The sequence below is a fragment of the Chiloscyllium punctatum genome, chromosome 22, assembly GCF_047496795.1.
Source record: "Chiloscyllium punctatum isolate Juve2018m chromosome 22, sChiPun1.3, whole genome shotgun sequence".
Taxonomy (NCBI): Eukaryota; Metazoa; Chordata; class Chondrichthyes; order Orectolobiformes; family Hemiscylliidae; genus Chiloscyllium; species Chiloscyllium punctatum.
This window is the reverse complement of record NC_092760.1, coordinates 41,226,958-41,248,786: the sequence shown is the minus strand read 5'-3', so window position 1 is coordinate 41,248,786 and position 21,829 is coordinate 41,226,958. Positions and strand designations below refer to the sequence as shown.

General features: G+C 41.9%; 1 protein-coding gene across 1 annotated transcript; it reads right to left on the bottom strand.

The window, feature by feature from the left end:
- Positions 1 to 10,045: 10,045 nt before the first annotated feature.
- LOC140493564 (ferritin heavy chain) lies at positions 10,046 to 20,998 on the bottom strand. The gene is made up of 4 exons (XM_072592130.1): positions 20,716 to 20,998; positions 17,533 to 17,679; positions 13,479 to 13,604; positions 10,046 to 10,410 (listed from the first exon to the last, which is right to left on the bottom strand). Exons 1-4 carry the CDS (start codon positions 20,815 to 20,817, stop codon positions 10,252 to 10,254), a joined length of 534 nt encoding a protein of 177 aa, XP_072448231.1. The 5' UTR covers positions 20,818 to 20,998; the 3' UTR covers positions 10,046 to 10,251.
- Between the last annotated feature and the right edge of the window lie 831 nt (positions 20,999 to 21,829).

The window sequence follows — 21,829 nt, the reverse complement described above, 5'->3', positions numbered from 1 at the left end:
TTTGTTATAGTTGTAAGGGCATGAGTGAGGCCATTATGTACATTATGGTTTCCTTATTTAAGAAATGATATGAATGTGTTAGAAGTTGTTAAGACAACGTTTACTCGGCTGATTCTTGGGGTGGGATGGTGTCTTATAAGAAAAGGCTAGGCCCGTATCTATTTTTAGTTTAGAGGAACAAGAGGTGACTATAATAATCCTGAGAGGATTTGGGGTTTGCAGATAATCACTGCCTAGACATAAGCATGAAAAATGACTAGTTGACTAAAGTGCCAAAGGGTGACTGATGAGAATGAGCATCTCCAAGAAAAGGTGGGAGAAAGAGTGAAAAAAATGCTACAAATAGTTCAACACGACCACTAGATGGCGCAAAGTGGAAGCTGACAGCATTCCGAAGCATGGAAACTTTTATTAATGTCGTAAGTGAAAGTTTTAAATGGAAAACTGACTATTTGTGTTGCCCCTAGGATTTATTTGTGCCAAGTTATTTGGGCAGGACCCTGGAGATTAATTCCACAAAAAACTTTAGGAAGATAAACAACCCCAAAATTTAGCAAGAAAGCAACAGAACAGATGTTATTTACTGATGCTCTGCAATGGGTTTGATAACTAATGTAATCATTCAGTGTGAAGGAGAAACAAATTCCAAAAAGGGAACAAAATAAACTGGTATGAGGGATTGAGCGGCAGTGCCTCCTCTGCCTGCACCATGGCCGAGATAGAACCAGTGCAGGGAGCTCGAAGTAAAAGGTTATCACTTGTAAAAGGTTATGATTCGGAGATGCCGGTGTTGGACTGGGGTGTACAAAGTTAAAAATCACACAACACCCAGGTTATAGTCCAACAGGTTTAATTGGAAGCACACTAGCTTTCGGAGCGACGCTCCTTCATCAGGTGATTGTGGAGGGCTCGATCGTAACACAGAATTTATAGCAAAAATTTGCAGTGTGATGTAACTGAAATTATACATTGAAGAATTGATTGTCAAACACAGGGCCTGATGAACCATTTCAGTATTCAGAGTAATTACTCCATTAAAATAAAAGAATGAAACGTTCTACTTCCTTTGCTTTGACATTGATGGGCTACCAAGTGGCTCATGCAAATGTCTCCATAACAGCCCCTGGCATACAAACTCATCCCAAAATTTCCCAACTGCTCTTTTATTTGAAAATTACTTTTAGCTCATCTAAATCTGCACCCACACTCAGAAACACACCCATCCATAGGGCCTACTGTTCATCATGGAGAGAATCTGTGCCCAGTAGCAGTGATGGCCTGATCATCATGGTTTGTGATGATAATTTGGCCTTGGTTTGGACCAGCTAAATGTTAATATGGTGGGGTGAGTGCATTAATGCAGATTGGAGGTCTTTTCTGCATCTACCTCTGTGATTGGTCAGAACATTAAAACACCATAGGTTATTTAGCCCTTTAAGCTTCCTCAGCTCTTCAATAAGGTCATGGCTCATCTGATTGTGGCCACTTTTCTGCCTGAGCTGCCATAACTTAAAAGATATGTCTCACAAACAGTTCTTGGTCCCTCCATCTCACTCAATCGCACAGGAACATTGCCAGTCAGATATTTTCTCTGTATTCCCATATGTTTAATGTTCCTATCCTGAGTTCCTCTCCCGAAGTCCCCAACAGCACCCTCCCATCCTGGCACCTTCCCCTGCCACCACAGGAACTGCAAAGCCTGTGCCCACACTTCCTCCCTCACCTCCATCCAAAGCCCTAAAGGAGCCTTCCACATCCATCAAAGTTTTACCTGCACATCCACTAATATCATTTATAGCATCCGTTGCTCCCGATGCGGTCTCCTCTACATTGGGGGACTGGACGCCTCCGAGCAGAGCGCTTTAGGGAACATCTCCGGGACACCCGCACCAATCAACCACACCGCCCTGTGGTCCAACATTTCAACTCCCCCTCCCACTCTGCTGAGGACATGGAGGTCCTGGGCCTCCTTCACCGCCGCTCCCTCACCACCAGACGCCTGGAGGAAGAACACCTCATCTTCCGCCTCAGAACACTTCAACCCCAGGGCATCAATGTGGACTTCAACAGTTTCCTTATTTCCCCTTCCCCCACCTCACCCTAGTTCCAAACTTCCAGCTCAGCACTGTCCCAATGACTTGTCCTACCTGCCTCTCTTCTTTTCCACCTATTCACTCCACCTTCCTCCCTGACCTATCACCTTTATCCCCTCCCCCACTCATCTATTGTACTACATGCTACTTTCTCCCCATCCCCACCCCCACCCTCCTCTAGCTTATCTCTCCACACTTCAGGCTCTCTGCCTTTATTCCTGATGAAGGGCTTTTGCCCGAAACGTCAATTTTGCTGCTCCTCGGATGCCGCCTGAACTGCTGTGCTCTTCCAGCATCACTAATCCATAGTCTGATTTCCAGCATTTGCAGTCATTGTTTTTACACAGGTGACGTCACCACTTCTGGGGAATGTCTGCTTTTAAGTGACAAGGGGAGTGGTTTAGAAAAAAGTACAAAACCAACACTGACTTTTCATCCCTTTCACACCAAAGTTGCTACAAACTAGGTAAGGAAATAGCTCAGGTCCTGGCTGGTGCTTTACCAAAGTAAGTGTACCAAATGTCAAAACTCCAAACATGAACCAAGCCAGTACTAGAGATTGTCTAAACTGGTTTTTAAAAAGTTATACAAAACTGGACATCTGATTACCTCCACTCCTATCCCCAGATTTTGATTCATAAATGTGTGGTCACCTTACACCAGAATTGCTTTTATCGATTTTAATTTTTGTTCAGTTAAAAAATTTCTGAGATATAGTTGGCACACATTGTTTCATCCAATAAACTAGTTGGTGTAGTAATGTAATGGCTGCTTTAATCTCAGTCTCTGTTACATTTTTCAGGCAAAGTTCCAAAAGAGTATGCAAAGAGACTTGAGTTTAAATGCTGCAAGACACCTGCTTCTTTCAGCAGGAGCCTTTAGTGTTCAATTAACATGTAAATATACCCTGTATCATAAGACCATAAGACATAGGAGTGGAAGTAAGGCCATTCGGCCCATCGAGTCCACTCCGCCATTCAATCATGGCTGATGCGCATTTCAGCTCCACTTGCCAGCGTTCTCCCCGTAGCCCTTAATTCATAAGAATAAAAATGGAATAGACAAGAGCCAAAAAAAAAACTTGCATTGAAACAGCATTTTCCACAACCACTGGACATCTCAGGATTATGCAGTAACTGAAGTACCATTCAAAGTATTGTCCATTCATGTTGTAATATGGTAAATTTGACATCTAATTGGAGTTAAACTTCCACAAAGAGATAGTGATCACATAATCTATTTTCTTCTGCGATATTAATATCATGTCATTCCAACCAGAACTCTATCAATAAACACATTGACTTGGATCCAATTCACCACCCCCTGAGAAAAAGAACAGGAAATTACACCACCACAGGAAATGACATAATCAACTCAAGAAACCATGAACACTAACTAAAAAGCGAAGGCTCAGTGATGATGTTATCTGGTATGGTGATGAAACCTTTGAAAACAAACCCCCCAGCTCAGTGAGCAAACTTACATCCAGAGATATCTCCTTGGTTTTCTTCAAAATAGTGACTTTCGATCATTTAAATGGAACTCAGCAAGCAGATACAGCTTAGTTTAATTTCTCATTGGAAAAAAAAGGTACCTTCAATGATACTACACTAGTGTGTCAGCTTTGATTTTGTGCCGAACTCCTGGAATGGAACTTGAACTCAGAATCCTTCCAACATTCTTCATTTGAAAACTTGTGGTGTTTTTGTTATGCAAGGACGTTCGGACCATGGAGTAACCTTGTGATGATGTCACAGAATTCCACAATGTGGGCAGTGAGAACTCACTAGAACTCTGCATCAAGCCAGACTACAACATAGTCATGGACACAAGATAGATTAGGCTTTATCTAAAGTAACCAATGTCAGACCCAGGTACATCTATGATTACCATTTTCAGTAGTATTTAGAATTAAAGAATTCTGGGTAATCCAAGATGGAGGACGGGAAAAATTTCTGGCTGTAACAGATGCTCTTTTTTTTGAGATATTTTAGGAGTTGGAGGTGGTTTCCTCAAATTCCAGGAGCAGCAATTACTGTTTTATATGCTGTTGCATTGTTTTGGAACTTTGGAGAAAAAAAAACTCAAAACAACAGCACTTTTAAAAGGGAGAGAAACAGACAAAGGAAGCACATGGTGAGGTCAGTGCAGGAGAGAGAGAGAGAGAGACAGACAGACAGACAGAAAGAAAGAAAGAAAGAAAGAGAGAAAGAAACCCACACTGCTCCTACACAGCAGTGAACCTGTGCAGTTACTGCTTTTGCTGTTTGAATTCATGTATCGTTGGACATCGGAGTGCATCTAGGAAAATTAACAAACAGTGAAATTCACAACTAATCTGGGAGGAACCTGTTTAGGAGGTGTCACAGCACAGAAACAGAAGTGAATATTTAAGCGTGGCCTTACAGTAAGTCTGCAGTAATGAGTAGAGTGGGTTCTTTCTTGATTATGTGTTTTATTGAGAAATGTCTCTTGATTAAACTTAAAATATAAGCCATAAGTATTATGTTAGCCTGGAGCAGTGTTTTGTAGAGGAATAAGACTCTGCTATTTTCTGGGTCTGTAGATTGTGAAGGAGCAAAAATGGCCTTTAGTAGAGTGATATGCTCTTCTTGTCGGATGTGGGAGTTTAGGGAAAGCTTACGGGTCACTGAGGATTATATCTGCAGTAAATGCTGTTGGTTGCGAATCCTATCAGATCGAATGGATTGGTTGGAGAGACAGTTAGAGCAATGAGGAATTTACAACAGCAACGGTATGTGATAGATGGCAGTTATAGGAAGGGGGAAAAGTCACGTAAATGGGTTAACTCCAGGAAAGGTAAGAGAGGTAGGCAGGTAGTGCAGGAGTCTTCTCTAGCTATCCCCATTTCAAACAAGTATGCTGTTTTGGAAAATGTAGAGGGTGATGGATTCTCAGGGAATATAGCACAAATAGCCAAGTTTCTGATATTGAGACCGGCTCTAATGCAATGAGGGGTACATCGGGTTCCAAGAGATCAATTGTGTTGGGGGACTCTAGTCCAAGGTACAGACAGACATTTCTGTGGCTAGCAGCAAAATATCAGAATGGAGTGTTGCTTCTCTGGTGCCAGGGTCAAGGATGTCTCATAGAGAGTGCAGAATGTTCTCAAGTTGGAGAGGGATCAGCAGGAGGTCATTGTACACATTGGAACTAATGACATAGAAAGGGAAAAGGATGAGATTCTGAAGGGAGCTTACAGAAATTTAAGCAGGAATTTAAAAAGGAGGTCCTCAAGAGTACTGGTTTACTCCCGGTGTTAAGGCCTAGTGAGAGCAGGAATAGGAGGATACAGCAGATGAATGCATGGCTGAGGAGCTGGTGTATGGGAGAAGGATTCACATTTTTGGATCATTGGAATCTCTTTTGGGGTAGAAGTGACCTGTACAAGAAGGATGGATTGCACCTAAATTGGAAGGGGTCCAATTTACATGCCAGGGAGATTTGCAAGAGCTGCTCAGGAGGATTTAAACTAGTCAGGTGGGGGGCCTGGACCCAGGGAGATAGTGAGGAAAGAGATTAATCTGAAACTGATACAGTTGCGAACAGAAGCGAGTCAAACAGTCAGGGCAGGCAGGGACAAAGCAGAGAACAAGGTAAGACTGATAAATTAAACTGCATTTATTTCAATGCAAGGGGCCTAACAGGGAATGCAGATGCAGTTTAGAAGGTTGAGGGGAGATCTAATAGAAACTTACAAGATAATGCAGGGTGGACACTGGGAAATTGTTTCCATCAGGCAGCGATACTAGGACTCGTGGGCACAGCCTCAGAATTAGAGGAGGTCAATTTAAATGGAAATGAGGAGACATTTCCTCAGCCAGAGAGTGGTGAGCCTGTGGAATTCATTGCCATGGGGACCAGGACATTAAATGTCTTCAGGGCAGAGATTGATAAATTTTTGATCACGCAAGGAATTAAGAGACACAGGGAGAATGCGGGTAAGTGGCGTTGAAATGCCCAGCAGCCATGATTGAATGGCAGAATGGACTTGACGGGCCAAATGGCCTTACTTCCACTTCTTTTTCTTATGGTCTTACATCCAAAAGGGCACTGATTTAGGAAAGCTTGAGAATATTACTGTTCCTGTATTCAATAGGCACTATTGCATACTCGAGGGAAAAAATCTGGGAATAATTGAATTAGTTGCTCAAGTACTATGGTCTTGGCTCAGTGTGTACCACTTAACTGAGGTAAACAGTTCCAGGTCCTATAGACAATGGGCTGAATAGCCAACTGTTGTGCTGTAACTGACAGACCTATGGGAGCCTTCCAATTCATTAGAATGTACAGATGCTTTCTTTCACAAGAATACTGATGAATTCCTCTTCCTGTTGTGTTAGTATCTGTATGAGGTAGCACTTGAATATTGTAACATTTAGGGGCCCAGACAGATCAAGTCATTACATTCAACTGTCACTGCCAATTGTTATATTTTACTATTCCAAAATGTCAGTTACGTGGTTATTGCAGATTCTGGAGTTTAGATGTTTCAGTAAGAACAGAGAAAATGGCAAAAGGGGGGTGGTATGGCATTGTTAGTCAAGGATAGTGTCATGGTTGCAGAAAGGATGTTTGAAGACTCATCTACTGAGGTTAGAAACAGGAAAGGAGAGGTTGGGAGTGTTGGGAGTTTTCTATATGCCTCCAAATAGTTCCAGAGATGTAGAGGATAGGATAGCAAAGCAAAGATGATCCTTGATAGGAATGAGAGCGACAGGGGGATTTTAATTTTCCAAATATTGACTGGGAATACTGAAGTTCAAGTACTTTAGATGGGTCAGTTTTTGTCCAATGTGTACAGGAGGGTTTCCTGACACAGTGTGTAGACAGGCCAAGAATGGGTGAGGCCACATTAGATTTGGTACAGGGTAATAAACCCAGCCATGTGTTAGGTTCGGAGGTAGGTGAGCACTTTGGGGATAGTGACCACAATTCAGTTATGTTTATTGGTGGAAAGGAATAGGTATATACTGTAGGGCAGGAGTTATAGCTGTGGAAAAGGCAATTATAATGCAATTAGGCAAGATTTAGGATGAACAGAATGGGGAAGAAATCTGCAGGGGATGAGCACAATTGAAATATGAAGCTTATTCAAGGAACAGCTACTGCAGATCCTTGATAAGTATGTACCTGTCAGGTAGGGAGGAAGTTGTAGAGTGCAGGAGCCATGGTTTATTAAGGACATTGAATCTCTTGTCAAGAGGAAGAGTTAGGTTAGGATGAGATGTGATGGCTCAGTTTGGGCACTTGAGGGTTACAAATTAGCCAGGGAAGACCTAAAGAGAAAGCTAAGAGGAGCCAGGAGGGGACATGAGAAGTCATTGGCAGATAGGATCAAGGAAAACCCCAAGGCTTTCTGTAGGTATATCAAGAATAAAAGAATTCAAAGTTTGGGAGAAGATTTGTAGCTCGGGTGCTAGTTGTTGTGGTTCTGTTCGCCGAGCTGGGAATTTGTCTTGCAAACGTTTCGTCCCCTGTCTAGGTGACATCCTCAGTGCTTGGGAGCCTCCTGTGAAGCACTTCTGTGCTGTTTCCTCCGGCTGTACTCAATATACCGGCCACTACAGCAGACAGCTGGAACTGACAACCGGAAGCGGCAGAGACAGGCCACTATAAATGCCGGAGGAAACAACACAGAAGCGCTTCACAGGAGGCTCCCAAGCACTGAGGATGTCACCTAGACAGGGGAATGAAACGTTCGCAAGAAGAATTCCCAGCTCGGCGAACAGAACCACAAGAATAAAAGATTGTCTAGAATAAGCGAGGGCCAAAGATAGTAGTGGGAAGTTTTGCGGGGAGTCAGAGGAGATAGGGGAAGCACTAAATGAAAACTTATCAGTATTCATACTAGAAAAAGACAAAGACAATAGTGTCAAGGAGAACATGGAGACACCAGCTACTAGGCGAGATAGGATTGAGGTTCACAAGACGTTAGCAATTCTGGAAAGTGTAAAAATAGAAGTGCCCCCTGGGCTGGATGGGATTTAGCCTAGGATTCTGAGAAGCCAGGGAGGAGATTGCAGAGCCTTTGGCTTTGATCTTTATGTCATCATGGTCTCCAGGAATAGTGCAAGACTGGAGGATAGCAAATACTGTTCCCTTCTCCAAGGAGGGAGGTGGAGACAACCCTAGTAATTTTAAGAGTAGTGAGTCCTACTTCAGTTGTGGCTAAAGTGTTGGAAAGGGTTACAAGAGATGGGATTCATCTAGGAAAAGATGAAGTTGATTAGGAGTAGTCAACACTTGTGAAGGGTAGGTCATGCCTCACAAACCTTCAAGTTCTTTGGAGGTGGTGACCCATCAGGTGGTTGAGGGTAAAGTAGTTGATGTGATGTACATCAATTTCATTAAGGTGTCCCACAGTAGGCTATTGCACAAGAGGTGTGGGATGGAGAGCGATTTATTGGTTTGGATCAGAAACTGGCTAGCTGAAATATGACAGTAGTGGTTGATGGGAAATATTCATCCTGGAGTTCAGTTACTAGTTGTGTACCACCAGGATGTTTTGGGTGCACTACTGTTTGTCATTTTTGTAAATTACCTGGTCGAGAGCATAGAAGGATGGATTAATAAGTTCGTAGAAGATACCAAGGTCATTAGAGTGGTGGATAGTGACAAAGGATGTTGTTGGTTAGAGGGACATAGATAAGCTGCAGAAGTGGCAAGTGTAGTTTAATGTGGAAATAAGCATGAGGGGATTCACTTTGGAAGGAATAACAGGCATGCAGAGTACTAAGTTAAATGATAAGATGCTTGGTAGTGAGCAGAGGGATCTGTGTCCAGATACATAGATCCTTGAAAATTACCACCTCGGTGGATAGGTTTTTAAAAAGGTGGCATACCTTTTATTGGTGGAAGGATTGAGTTTCAGAACCACAAGGTCATGCTGCAGCTGTACAAGACTGATGCAGTAGACTTGGAGTATTGCATACAGTTCAGGTCACCCTATTATAGGAAGGATGAGAAAGCTTCAGAAAGAGTTCAGAGACTTACTAGGATGTTGGCTGGTATGAAGGGAAGGTCTTACAAGGTTGAGGGACTGGAGGCTGTTTTTGTTAGAGAGGTTAAAAAGGTGACTTAATTGAATAAAATCAGAGGGTGAGATACAGTGGACAGTGAGCTTTTTCCTCAGATGGAAATGACTAGCATGATGGTACATAGCTTTAAATTGAGGGATAATAGACATAGGACAGATATCAGAGGTAGTTTCTTTACTCAGTAGTAGGGGCATTGAACACCGCCTACAACAGTGGTAGACTTGCCAACTTTTGAGGGCAATTAAATGGTCCATGTACCTATCCAATGACAAGAATAGAATAATGTAGGTTAGATGGACTTCAGATTGTGCCAACCCGTGAAACCAGAGGGCTGAAGGGCCTGTACTGCACTACATTCTAGATGCAATCTTGTAATAGCTTTGCCTTTCCCTGGACAAGGTTTCAACAGGGACACAGAATTGCAATTCTGGGATCATTAGCAGAATAATATGACAGACCAAAGCAAGCTCCATGCAGAAAAGAATAAGCTGTCCTGCTGAAACAGCAGCTGCACTGCACACACAACCTAGCTGGGAAATCCAGCAAGTCCAGTTAAATAGCTGTTTATAAGCAGAATTTCTAAGTGTTAGTAGGTTGTTAGCAAAAATCCTTATTTACTTAATTTATGGCACTAAGGGAAGGAGGATGTGGGAAGAATGCAGGAGAGGGACAGACTTAAGTATAGCATCTGAAACAGTTGACTCAATTCTGATCTAATGGCTTACTCCTGCTAAATTTTCTGTTAGAACAGCTGAGTACATGGAAGCATGAAGATAAAGATCAGACTCAGCAGTGACTCCACATACAAGTCTACATCCTATACAGCAGGAAAGCCTTCTTTCAAGTAGCACTTTTGCAAAGAGAATGACAGGCAAAAAAACCCAGAAAGAGTAATTGTTCAAATTGCTTTATTTGGAGATAAGCCAAAGAATGTTTTCTACAAGTAGACTTCAATAATCAATTAGCTTATTAGAAACCATTCAAGTTTTCAGGTTGCACAATTACATAATTGGGGTAGTGTGAAAACTGGACTACAAACATAACTTAAAACATGCACTGAGCTGAGTGCTTCAAGCAGCAAGGAAGAATGCAGGTGTTTAGCTGCTGTCTTCACCCAAGGTGTGCTTGTCAAATAAATATTCAGCCATTCCATTTTCAGGAGCACCCAGTCTCCGCAGGTTGGTTACATGATCTCCTAGGAGCTTGATAGATTTGACCTGTTCATCCAAATAGTGGGTCTCTAGGAAGTCACAGAGCTGTGGAGAAAAGTCAGACAAAATGCATTAACCTTGTGGGCAAAACTTCCATTATGATCCAGGCAAGTTGGCATCAAGGCTCAAGAATTGCCAGTTGGGGGCAGCATTGGAAATGCCAATGGTTTAGAATTAGACTCCAGCATGAGAGAGAGTCACCATTTTGTGAAAGGAGACAAGTAGAAAGAATTTCACAATACAATTTCTCAGACTAGAGTCAAAAGAGTGGTGGGCCAAATAGGACATCAGATACAATAATCTGATGATCTAACCAATTAGAAGTGAAAGCAATTAATTTGCTACAAAGTTAAGTGCACAAATTGCCCAAGGTATTACTTGTATAATAACTTGCAGTTTGGAAACAAATCTTTCTAACAAGCTGCCACAAACACCTTAACTATGGCAATTAACTGAAGCACAAATATTGTTCTGTTGAGAATGCACTGGTATGGCTCTATAAATGCCTAGAAGTGTATTAAATGACGAAATCTGGGTTGGATTTTGAAGAAAATCAAACCAAGCTGTTCAAAGATACTCAAGTGTCTTCTACCTTCAGAAGATTTAATTCTGGACAAATATAGGCATGTATTGTTTTAAACTTTAGAATAAAGAGACTGATGACATTACAAGTCAAAAACAAATGAAGGTGATACAAAAGTATGATTAAGTATCACATTCAAGGTAGACAAAAATGTTCCATAAGGAGATAGATATTAAGGAAGTGGATAAACTGAAGGTGAAGGAAAGAGTGATTAAAACCAGTATGGCAAGGATTAGTGAAACAATTGGGAAAGTTTCAAAAGCCAAAAAAAAGGATAAAAAAAGGCAAGTAACAAATTACACAGCAAGTGCTTTTTGAAGATAAGCGAGAAGCCAAAGTCAACATCAGCCCCTTAGTGAATGAAGCAGGGAAAGAATGGGAATCACAAGAGATAAATAAATACTTTGCATCAGTTCTCAGGTAAGAGATGAACAACATTTCCCCACATCTTAAAAATTTGCACCAAGAAAACAAACTGATGGAGCTAAAAAAAAACTGACAAGTTTCTGGACCGAATACTTTTATTCTAGTACAGAAACTAAGTAGCTACAGAGATCAAGGTGTGCTGGTAGTAATCTCCAATCATTTAGGCTTTTCCAGAATCTAAAGTGCTAGAAAAAACTATTAGAGTTTAAAAAAAAAGACAAAACCCAGCAACTGTATGCCACAGTTAGGATCACATCTGATTACTGAACATGTCTGATCCCAAACATCTGTTTATCTTTTGGTTTTAGTTAAGTTAGGCAAAAAAAATGAAATTTAAAAAAGTGACAGCTTTTGAAAGATGTGAAAACAGACAAGTCATTTGTGCCTCCTATAGATAAATTAGGAAAATCCTAAAGATTATTTCAGCAAACCCTGTGGACAGATTTGAGCTGCATGCAGTTCTGTACCCTAGGAGATTTAAAGAGGATCCAAGTTTTAACTAGACCAGTTGATGGATCATGTTATGACTAAAAGTAAACTTATTCACTAGAGTTTGAAAAGCATAATCTTTGGTTTGTTGGACTGGGCATGTTCAATAGATAAAAATGGGGCCTTAGAAATTTCTAAAATACAAAAAAAAGTTTGAGGACAAAAATAGTAAGGTTCAATTTCCAGCACACTGCCTCAGTTAGCAGTTTATTCTGCCTCTTTAAAAAGGTAATCAAGAGGAAGTTTATCCCAGTGGCTAAACTTTTAGTCAGTTAAGAATGAGAAGCAGCCTGGTGTTGCCAGCTCAGACCAGGCTTTAGTTTTAAGGATTAGTTTTAAAACAGAAGCTTTGGAATCTCAAATTGGAAGTTTCAGTGAACCTCTCCTAGCTGCTATTCTGAACACTTCTCCCTGCCCCCCCACCCTTTATTGGAGAACTGCACATTAGAATCCGTCTCAATTTGCCTGTTTGCCACAAGGTATGCTTATGGGATATTACTATAAGCATTAGTTTAAAAAGTTACTGTATATGTTTATTTTCCAAAAGTTATTCTAAATTCCTTACTTAAAACACTAAACGAATGAGGTATGTTTTGCTTGACAATAGTTTGACCAGTCACATTGCACTTCATACCTACCTTTGAAAAAAGTTAAAGTCTAGACTATAAAATATTGGGTGGGGGGGGGGGGGGGTGCTCTAGTCCACAACTAGTGACTAGAGAGCAAAATTTAGACTTAAAGGATTTGTGGAGAGCATGATTAAGGAATTTCTTTAAGGATAGTGAACTTTGAATTCTTTACTACTAAGACTCATTGAGAATAGACATTTTTAAAATCAAAGGAAATTAGGTAGCCCAGGAAAATAGGTTTGAGAATAGCTGATTAGTGAGCTGTTTATTCAGATAGACGATAGATAAATGACAGAAGATCAAAGAGGTTCTCATGAAGGGTTATGAGACTTGAAACATTAATTGCTTTCTTCCCACAGATGCCAAGTTTCAAAGCAATTTCAAATCTCCAACATCCGTAGTTTATTACAGAAAACTGGAAGGGTGTCCAACACTTTAGGGTAGAGAGCAAGATACTGCCTTCAGAGATTGACAGTCCATACCAGCTGCCTATTCATCCTGGTATAGGAGTCATCCTAAATTATCAGATTGCATTTACTATCTGAACAGAGTTTAAGTTTTAGGACAGTCATTAAAAGGTTACCAGGCTATCAGGTAATTGGTCAAACCACCAAGGTCTAACACCTACAGTGTTTAGTTTCAACTGCCACCTCTCTCCCTCTTCCCCCCCCCCCCCCCCCCCCCCCCCCCCCCCGCCCCCAAAGTCACTGACATCTACATTCCATTAAAAGATTAACAGCTTAAACCTGCTAAAACATCAAGTTTTAAGAGTACAAAAATATAGCTCTGAAAACTGACTTTCCCATCCACAAACAGGAACTTCAACTGAAATTAAAGCATTAATTCTAAGAACTCCTTCACCATTCTTCCAACTCTTTGCCTGAAGTCACTACACCCTACTTTCTAGTTAAGAAACTGCCTAGATGTGCATGAGCTATGAACTAAGATAAGCAACCCACTGCTAGACAGAGTTAAGAAATACATACATGTGGATCATTCCTGTCTGTAGCCAGTTTATGCAATTCCAAGAGTGACTGGTTTACACTCTTCTCCAGCTCCAGAGAGCACATCATTGCATCCAAACCACTTCCCCATTCATCACGATCTGGTTTCTAAGAAAGAAAGTCAGTTATTTCACTAGGAAAGTAAAATGCAAGTGAAAGACAACTGATGCGGTCCTTTGCTAGGTCTCAGCCCAGATGGAAAGCCCAGATGTGTTGCTATCACAGCAGGCTGTGGCAAACTGTGGAATCTGGAGATCAAAGTATACAGGGTGAATACTTAGGTCTGAGAATGTGCTGTGCTGGCAGATTATTAGTTGTAATTTTCACATGCTATGGGTTTCTATTTTGGAAACAATTTGTGCCGTGGTAGAATAACCTAACTTTTCCATTTAAAAAGTGGTTCATTGGTGTCAAAGTATTATTGCACATTCCTAGTAGCCTTTCAGAAGGTGATTAGCTGCCTCCTCAAATCACTGCAATGCATTTGATGTAGTCATACCCATCATGTTGACAGGGTGAAAGGGGTTGGTGTGTGTGTTCAGTGATAGGGGTTCTAGCATCTGTACTAAAGATATTTTCAAGTTAGGATGTGTGGCTTGGAGTGGATCTTGAAGGTGGTGTTTCCATGCAACTGCTGGCCATATCCTTCAAGGAAGTGGTCATGGTTTGGAAGGAGCTGTCTTAAGGAACTTTGGTGCATTTTTGTAGTTTTTCTTAGATAGTATTCTGCTGCCACAGAATGTCAGTAGTACTGTGAATAGATGTGGTGCCACTCAAGTGAACTACTTTGCCCTGCATGATGGCAAGCTTCATCATTACTGGAGGCCTGATGCATTTAGGCAAGTCTAAAGTATTGAGTTATCCTGAGTGCTATCTCCTTGTAGATGGTGGACACAGTTTAAGGAAGTGAATTATTCACTGAAATATTTCCAACCTGACTTGCTCTTCAGGCTGCACTATTTACATTGCTAGTCCATTTCAGTTTCTCAGTGGTAACCCCTATTGTATTCATAGTGATGGATGAATCTCCTGTTGGAGCTGACTATGGCCTAGCATGTGACAAGGGTTTCCCCACCCACCCCCTCCCCCTAGGATGGGGATTTCAAGATTAGGTGTATTTTTTTTCAAACAGAAGATTTCAAAAAAAAAGGACATGAAAGGCAATTTATTAAAATAATTGCCTAGAATGAACTGCCAGAGAAAAACAGCAGAAGGTATAGTTACAACATTTGGATAAGTTCATGACTAGGAAAGATTTGGTAGAATATGGGTCAAGCAGAGACAGGAAGGGCTAGTTTAATTTGAGATCATGGTTAGCATGAACTGGTTGGACTGAAGGGTCTGTTTCTATGCTGAGACACCATGCTAAACTGAAGTGTTAAAGAATCAGTGAATCATGCAAAGCTCAAACAATTGTTTCATTGAGTAACCGAAGTGAGTGACTCAATGAATTCTACTTGATCCCACTTGAAACTAGACTAAAAGAGGCCAAGTAAATGCAACCATACATTTCACCAGATCAATGGCAAAAATAAACTGTACTATGCGACAGCATCAGCTTCTTAAAACATTACCTTATGCTAAAAAGTACAACTCCCAGATGTCAGGGTTCTGACAAACTCAAATTAAGGCTGAGATTTAAAGAAGACAAAATGAGCCATAAGTGAATATTTCTCTATTTTACTAAAACTGCATTGTCTGTCAAAGGGTGATAATTTAATTCAGTTGTGAACTAGGAGATTTATCCAGATGTGGTATCAAAATCATAGTCCTGTCCATTTGCTGTCAGGTCAACTTGATTGATATGGGACTGTAGACAGTACAGTCAGCCATAGCTCAAGCTGGCTAAGTGTATAGCCATTACCTAATCCACATGATCTCCCTGGTGATTAATAGACATGAATGCTAACAATTATCCCAAACACTCCTACATACAGGTGTTCTAAACAATCTGCTCAGTGATTGTGTATGCACCTCTGGAGCAGATAAGACTTTAATGTCTCCTGGACACTGCATGAAATCTTTCAGAAGTGATTGGATTCTAGAAGAATTAATAGTGTTTAATAATGCAAATGCAGAGAAAGATCAGTTGTTCAGCACCTTGACAATTAAACACCTGCTGAGCTGAAAATGCGCAGGTCAGGCAGCATTCAAGGAGCAGGAGAATGTTTCAGGCCTGACCCCTTCCTCAGGAATCATGCCCGAAATGTCGATTCTCCTGTTTCTTGGATGCTGCCTGACCTGCTGTGCTCTTCCAGCAACACATTTTCAGCTGATCTCCAGCATCTGCAGTCCTCACTTTCTCCTCAAAATAAGCACCTGCCTTAAATAAAGACAAAACAACTGACTAAGGAGGAAGATCTTGTGTAGTAATATCCCTATGAGCCAGGAGGCCCAACTACTCCCAGTGTTAGCTGGTTAACAGAAAATCTGATCTTTTACATGGATGCAAATTCAGGGGGTTGGTAGTGAAGGAAGACTGGGAGGGTTGATGAACATTTGTTTCCATAACAGAAACCATTTTAAAAACTAAAACCAAATGGTATACTAATACAAAAGCACTGTTATCCTGGAGGTACCAATGACTTGAGAACCCAAAGATAACCAGCTATTTGGAACCACAAGCTTTGAAGGATCAAGGCATTTGTCTGATTGTAGCTCACCATAAATGGTTCAATGCTTACCAATTTTCTGCACTTTTCTCAATTGGGAAAGGGTTTGACAACTCAGCCATGTGAGTATCTCATAAGTGCAATCATAGCAACACCAAAATTTTGTTCAGGAGTCAACAAATAATTAGAATCAGAAGCCCTGGGAGACTACCTTTCTAGATGATTCCTTTAAGATTATTACAGCAGCTCCAGCTTTCTAAAACACATTCTAAACCTCTACCACCTAAAAATGACAGGCTATCTGGTAGGAAGAGGAACACCTCTAGCCAAAACGTTCCCTTCAAGTCAGCAATCTTGAAGCAGCTGCATTGCCATTCCTTCAATGGAAGATCCTGCAATCCTTTTGGACAGCATTGTGGGTGTACTGAACCCCATGGGCTAAATGACAGCTCAGTCACCTTCATGATTAGTTAGCAACAAAATACTACAGATGCTCACATCCCATAAAGTGCAGACAAAGTACACTAAACAGAAACAGCATCTAATTTGCCAAGGTGGGAGGAAAAGAAAGGCACTAAGTGCATCAAACACCCATTTAGCTCAACATTTTAGTATAAGGAGCTGAGGCTTGCAATTGACCTATCAAGAAGACTGCCAAACTGACAACTTTAAATGCTAGCAAGCAGTTAAGTTGCATTTGTTACACTTGGCCTAACCCTCCAGGAGAGAGAGAGAGAGTGAACTCTTGAAAGCAAAGATATTTAAATACTAGGACCATTGTAAGTCAAAGACCAGTGCTACAGAAAACCCATGCGTCCTTCCCCAAACTTCTGAAAGATCTGTTGGAATGTCAGTTCACTACCTGCCCCCTCCCCTCCCAAAGTGGAATGGGTGTGCAGACACCCAGATTGCTCCAATCCAAGAAAATGAGATCTAAATCTGCAATCAACATTAAGCCTGCAGTTGCCTGACTTAACAGTGAATTATATTGCGTAATCAGAAAATAGGAGAATGTGAGGACTGCAGATGCTGGAGACCAGAGTTGAAAAATGTGATGCTGGAAAAACAGCAGGCCAGGCAGCATCTGAGGAGCAGGAGAATTGACGTTTCGGGCATAAGCCTTCAGGGCTTATGCCCGAAACTTCAATTCTCCTGCTCCTCGGATGCTGCCTGGCCTGCTGTGTTTTTCCAGCATCACATTTTTCAACTCTAATCAGAAAGTAGGTCTAAAAGTTATGGCTTTAAAAAAAAAGTAAAAATCAGACCATTAAACAAGTCAAACAATATCCACAACCATTACCACTACTCAAGACTTTGCTTAGTACAGCTCAGTTATTGTAAGAATCAAACCCCTAGACAACATTCTAGAATTAAAACAAACCTCAGTTGAATAAGTCTATACAAAAGTTAGCAAGCTTCTTAACCTTGATATCCTGAAGTAAGATGCGCCCTCCTCGCTGATTTTGCAGTTTCATGAGTTTCTCAGCATGTTCACGCTCTTCATGAGATTGCTCCAGGAAGAATTTGGCAAAATTCTTCAATGCAATGTCATCCCGATCAAAGTAAAAGGACTGAAAAACAAGAATCAAGTTTATGTTGGGAACATTGAAAGTGAAGTACAAGCTTAGAAAGGTGACATTTATTGTATATAGTCTCTGGTTCTAGAATCCAAATTTAGACTTTGATTAAGGAGACAACAATTGAAATAAGTTGCATGTACAATCAAAAGTTAATAACCAGTAGGCTCCAATTCACAGTATCTATTCATATAGACCAATGGTTTTAAGCCTCTGCTTAAAAAAGATCCCATAATCCTAAAGCATGGCACAAAGATTTTTTTTAAACTACCCACAGTTGAATGAATAATCAAGGACATACATTGGTAATGTCAAGCATTTTTAATGGAGGACTTGTGATGGTATTGGCAACATCTGCAGCCTTTCCTACCAAAGGAAAAAGACAAAAATGCAGAGGCAACCAGAGCAGAGAACAGGAATTTAGCTGAGTGTACAATGAACAGTACGAGAGTCTCAATTTTCAGAAGCTAAAATGAGAGATTCAACTACTCATTTCTTCACCTCACCCTTGTATAATGCTTGACAAGATAGGTACTCAACTCCAACCCACTTGAAAATGCCAATTATTCTTAGTGTAAAAACCTACAGGCTCTTTGGATTGACTGGAATTTTGAACATGCCGATTTAGCTTAACACCTCCACACTGCTGACATGGAGTGAAAACAGAAGAGGCTAAAACAGCATTTAAGATGGTGCCAGACCTATTGAGACTTTTTTTAAAATAAAATAAATTTGTTTTTGTTCACGATTTAACTCATGAGAGAATGGATTTCTTGCAGATGCAAGAACCAAAAAGGTACAGACCAGGTTTAAAAGGAAAACAAACAGCATTTAAATCAAACGTAAAAATGAGACACCCATGCTAGGAGGACCTTGCTACCACATTTACAAGAACTTAGAATACAGCAGGGGTCCAGTGGCTGTTACTGTGGGTTAACAATTCAGAGACTGGACTACTGATCCAGCGATAGTATCTAAAGTCCACCACAGTAACTGAGGATTTTAAATTTTTTCCATGTACATTTGTAAAGGCAAGAACTGATTAGGGATAGTCAACATGGCTTTGTGAATGGGAAGTGTCTCAAACTTGACAGATTTTTGGAGTAGTAACAAAGAGGATTGAGGGGGGCAGATCAGTATTGGTGATCTATAGGGACTTCAGTAAGGCATTCAACAAGGCTCCCCTTGGAGACTTGTTAACAAGGTCAGATCTCATGGAATACAGGGACAGTAGCTATTTGGATACAGAATTGGCTCCAAAAAAAAAGGTAGAAGACAGGGTGGAGGAGAGTTGCTTTTCAGACTAGAGGCCTGTGACCAGAAGAGTGACAATGATCAGTGCTGGGTCGACGTTTTTCATCTTTTATATAAATCGTTTAAATGTGAAGATACAAGGTATATAGTTAATAAGTTTGCAGATGACAAAATTGAAAGTGTAATGGACAGTGAATGAGGTTACCTCATTACAACAGGATCTTGATTAGATAGAGTTTAATTTAGATAGACTCAAAGTGCTGCATTTTGAGTATTCAAATCTTAGCAAGACTTGCACACATAATGGTAAGGTTCTAGGGAGTGTTGCTGAACAAAGGAACATTGGAATGCAGGTTCCTAGCTCCTTGAAATTAGTCATAGATGGATAGGATAGTGAAGGCAGCATTTAATATGCTTTCCTTCATTGGAAAGCATACTGAGTACAGGAGTTGAGGGGTAATGTTGCAGCTGTACAAGACATTGGTTAGGCCACTGTTGGAATATTGCATGCAGTTCTGGTCTCCCTCCTGTTGAAGGATGTTGCAAAACTTGAAAGGGTTCAGAAAAGATTTACAAGGATGTTGCTGGAGTTGGAGGATTTGAGCTTTAGGAAAGAGGTTGAGTAGGCTGTGACTGATTTCCCTAGAGTGTCAGAGGCTGAGGGGTGACCTTACAGAAGTTCATAAAATCATGAAGGGCATGGATAGGATTAATAGACAAAGCCTTTTCTCTGGAGGAGAGTGTCCAGAACTAGAGGATATAGGTTTAGGGTGAGAAGGGAAAGATATAAAAGAGACCCAAGGGGCAACACTCACTCACAGGGGAGTAAAATGTATGGAATGAGCTACCAGAGGTGGTACAATTACAATATTTAAGAGGCATCTGGATAGGTACATGAATAGGAAGGGTTTGAAGGGATATGGGCCTGGTGCTGGCAGGTGGGACTAGATTAGGTTGGGATATCTGCTCGACATAGACGAGTTGAACTGAAGAGTCCTGTTTCCATGCTGTACATCTCTATGAACAGGCTACTTATTCACAAGTGTGAGCACAAAATTACAGCAGTGTTTAAAACTCATTTGGTTCACCTATAGCCTTCGTTCAGACACATGACTTTAGACTCAACAATCGCTTTCTAAAAGAAAGAAAAGATTCGAGACGGCAGCGCACAAAGGCCTTCTCAAAAGGAGACCAGTCTTATTGTCTCAACAATGCACTTGCCCCCATCCCCCCCAAACATGTGGGCAATCTGGTATCCATCCAGAGAGATATTAAAGCTGCCTTGTTGCTGTTCAGAAACGCCTCGAACAAAGGCGGAGAGCTCGCGAGCGAGCAGCCACCACACAAATTAGCCAGCTTTTCATCTTAAAAAAAAATGTTTGAAGCAAGCAGACTTCGGGGACAAAACGGTTGCTGCGCTCCGCCAAGGCACCCACTTCGAAAGTGAATTCGCTATAGGAATTCACGAACACCGCTCGCATTTAGCGCGTTATAAATGGAGACCGGCTCCTTCACACCGCGCCCATTATGCTCGCACTACCGAGGAAACAACATGATCAGGTACTAGCCATCAAGGCCCAAGGAGATGGAGAGAGAGCCATCTTCTCTAATCCCCCCCCCCCCACCCCCACCCAATGTGCTCTCCTCGTACACTCAGCCCACACACACATCCTTTTGCCCTTCACCACACACCCAGCTCCATCTTACTCTCCTGGGAGAAACACAAGTGTTGATCGGCCTCTTTCTGCCTGAGGGCTGCGGACGGTACTCACTCACCATAGAGAGATAAACGTAAGAGGCATAAAGCTCCAGGTTGATCTGGCGGCTGATGGCGGCCTCGCAGTCAGGATGATAATTCTGTCGCACCTGGGAACTCATGGCATCGGGCGGTTCAGGCGATAACGAAGGCGGGTACGGCACAGAGAAGCTCGCGGACAGCAGTTGGGAATGAAGGTTCCGTTCAATCACTGTTGAAGCAGGAACACTACCTTTCTCCCTCACTCTGAATCCGCTCCCACTCTCAACAGCCTCTTATGGCAGGAGTAGGCGCGCATGCGTGAACCGAGGGGCGACCGCGCACGCGAGGGGATGGGCTTCCGGAAAAAAAAACCCGAAACGTTCGCGCGCGCCGCCCAGCTCCCGGTGGCGCGCGACACGCTGAGCCCCGCCCACCCCATCCACGCGCAACCCCTTCAGCCCCTGCGGCGCGCGACGCCATCAGCCCCGCCCTCCCACTGAGGCGCGCGGCCCGCCCAGCCCCGGCATCGGGCGGCGCGCGGCACCCTCAGCCCCGCCCTTAAAGGAGCGCGACACCGTGAAGCTGGGCTCCTGCGCGTGCCTTGGGCGTATCGCAGGATGGTGGCGTGTCCAGTTATGAGGGCTGTGGTAAAACAGCGAAGTGCATTTGGGGAGATTTCTTAAAATCTCCTTGAAGGGCACGTAGATGATTTTATATTACCATTTCATCAGTGAAGAGAAACTGTACCATGACAAACTGGAAGGGGAAAACGTCTCACATTCAGCTGTAACTTTGGACAGACGGACTGTGATATCAGATATTCCGCAGGGACCCCACCCCCATAATTTCTGCCGAACCCCAACAATTTACCACAGCAGTTCACATACAGATGTTTCAAGGGGAAAACATCTTCATGAACAGCCTTTGTCTAACAACACGGGTATTATTAGGATTCACCTTTCTTCTTTATCTCTGCCTTAGAACGCCTGACGAGATTAACGCAAAAACTCATGCTTCAACACCCCATACCCCGAGGGGAAAAAGCGACAATGTTTTTCAAAGCACATTACCAATCTGTGTTGATGCAATGTGGACTTTGTTCCTCTTCGTTTGACCTAAATCTTGACACTTGTCATGTGACAAGTATAAGTA

Excerpts from the sequence above, each read along its gene's own strand:
- LOC140493564 (XM_072592130.1), bottom strand. The coding sequence starts at position 20,817 with ATGAGTTCCCAGGTGCGACAGAATTATCATCCTGACTGCGAGGCCGCC. Across the intron at positions 17,680-20,715 it reads CTTACGTTTATCTCTCTATG|TCCTTTTACTTTGATCGGGA; the intron begins GTGAGTGAGTAC and ends CTTGTTTTTCAG. Across the intron at positions 10,411-13,478 it reads CAGACAGGAATGATCCACAT|CTCTGTGACTTCCTAGAGAC; the intron begins GTATGTATTTCT and ends TTTTCTCCACAG.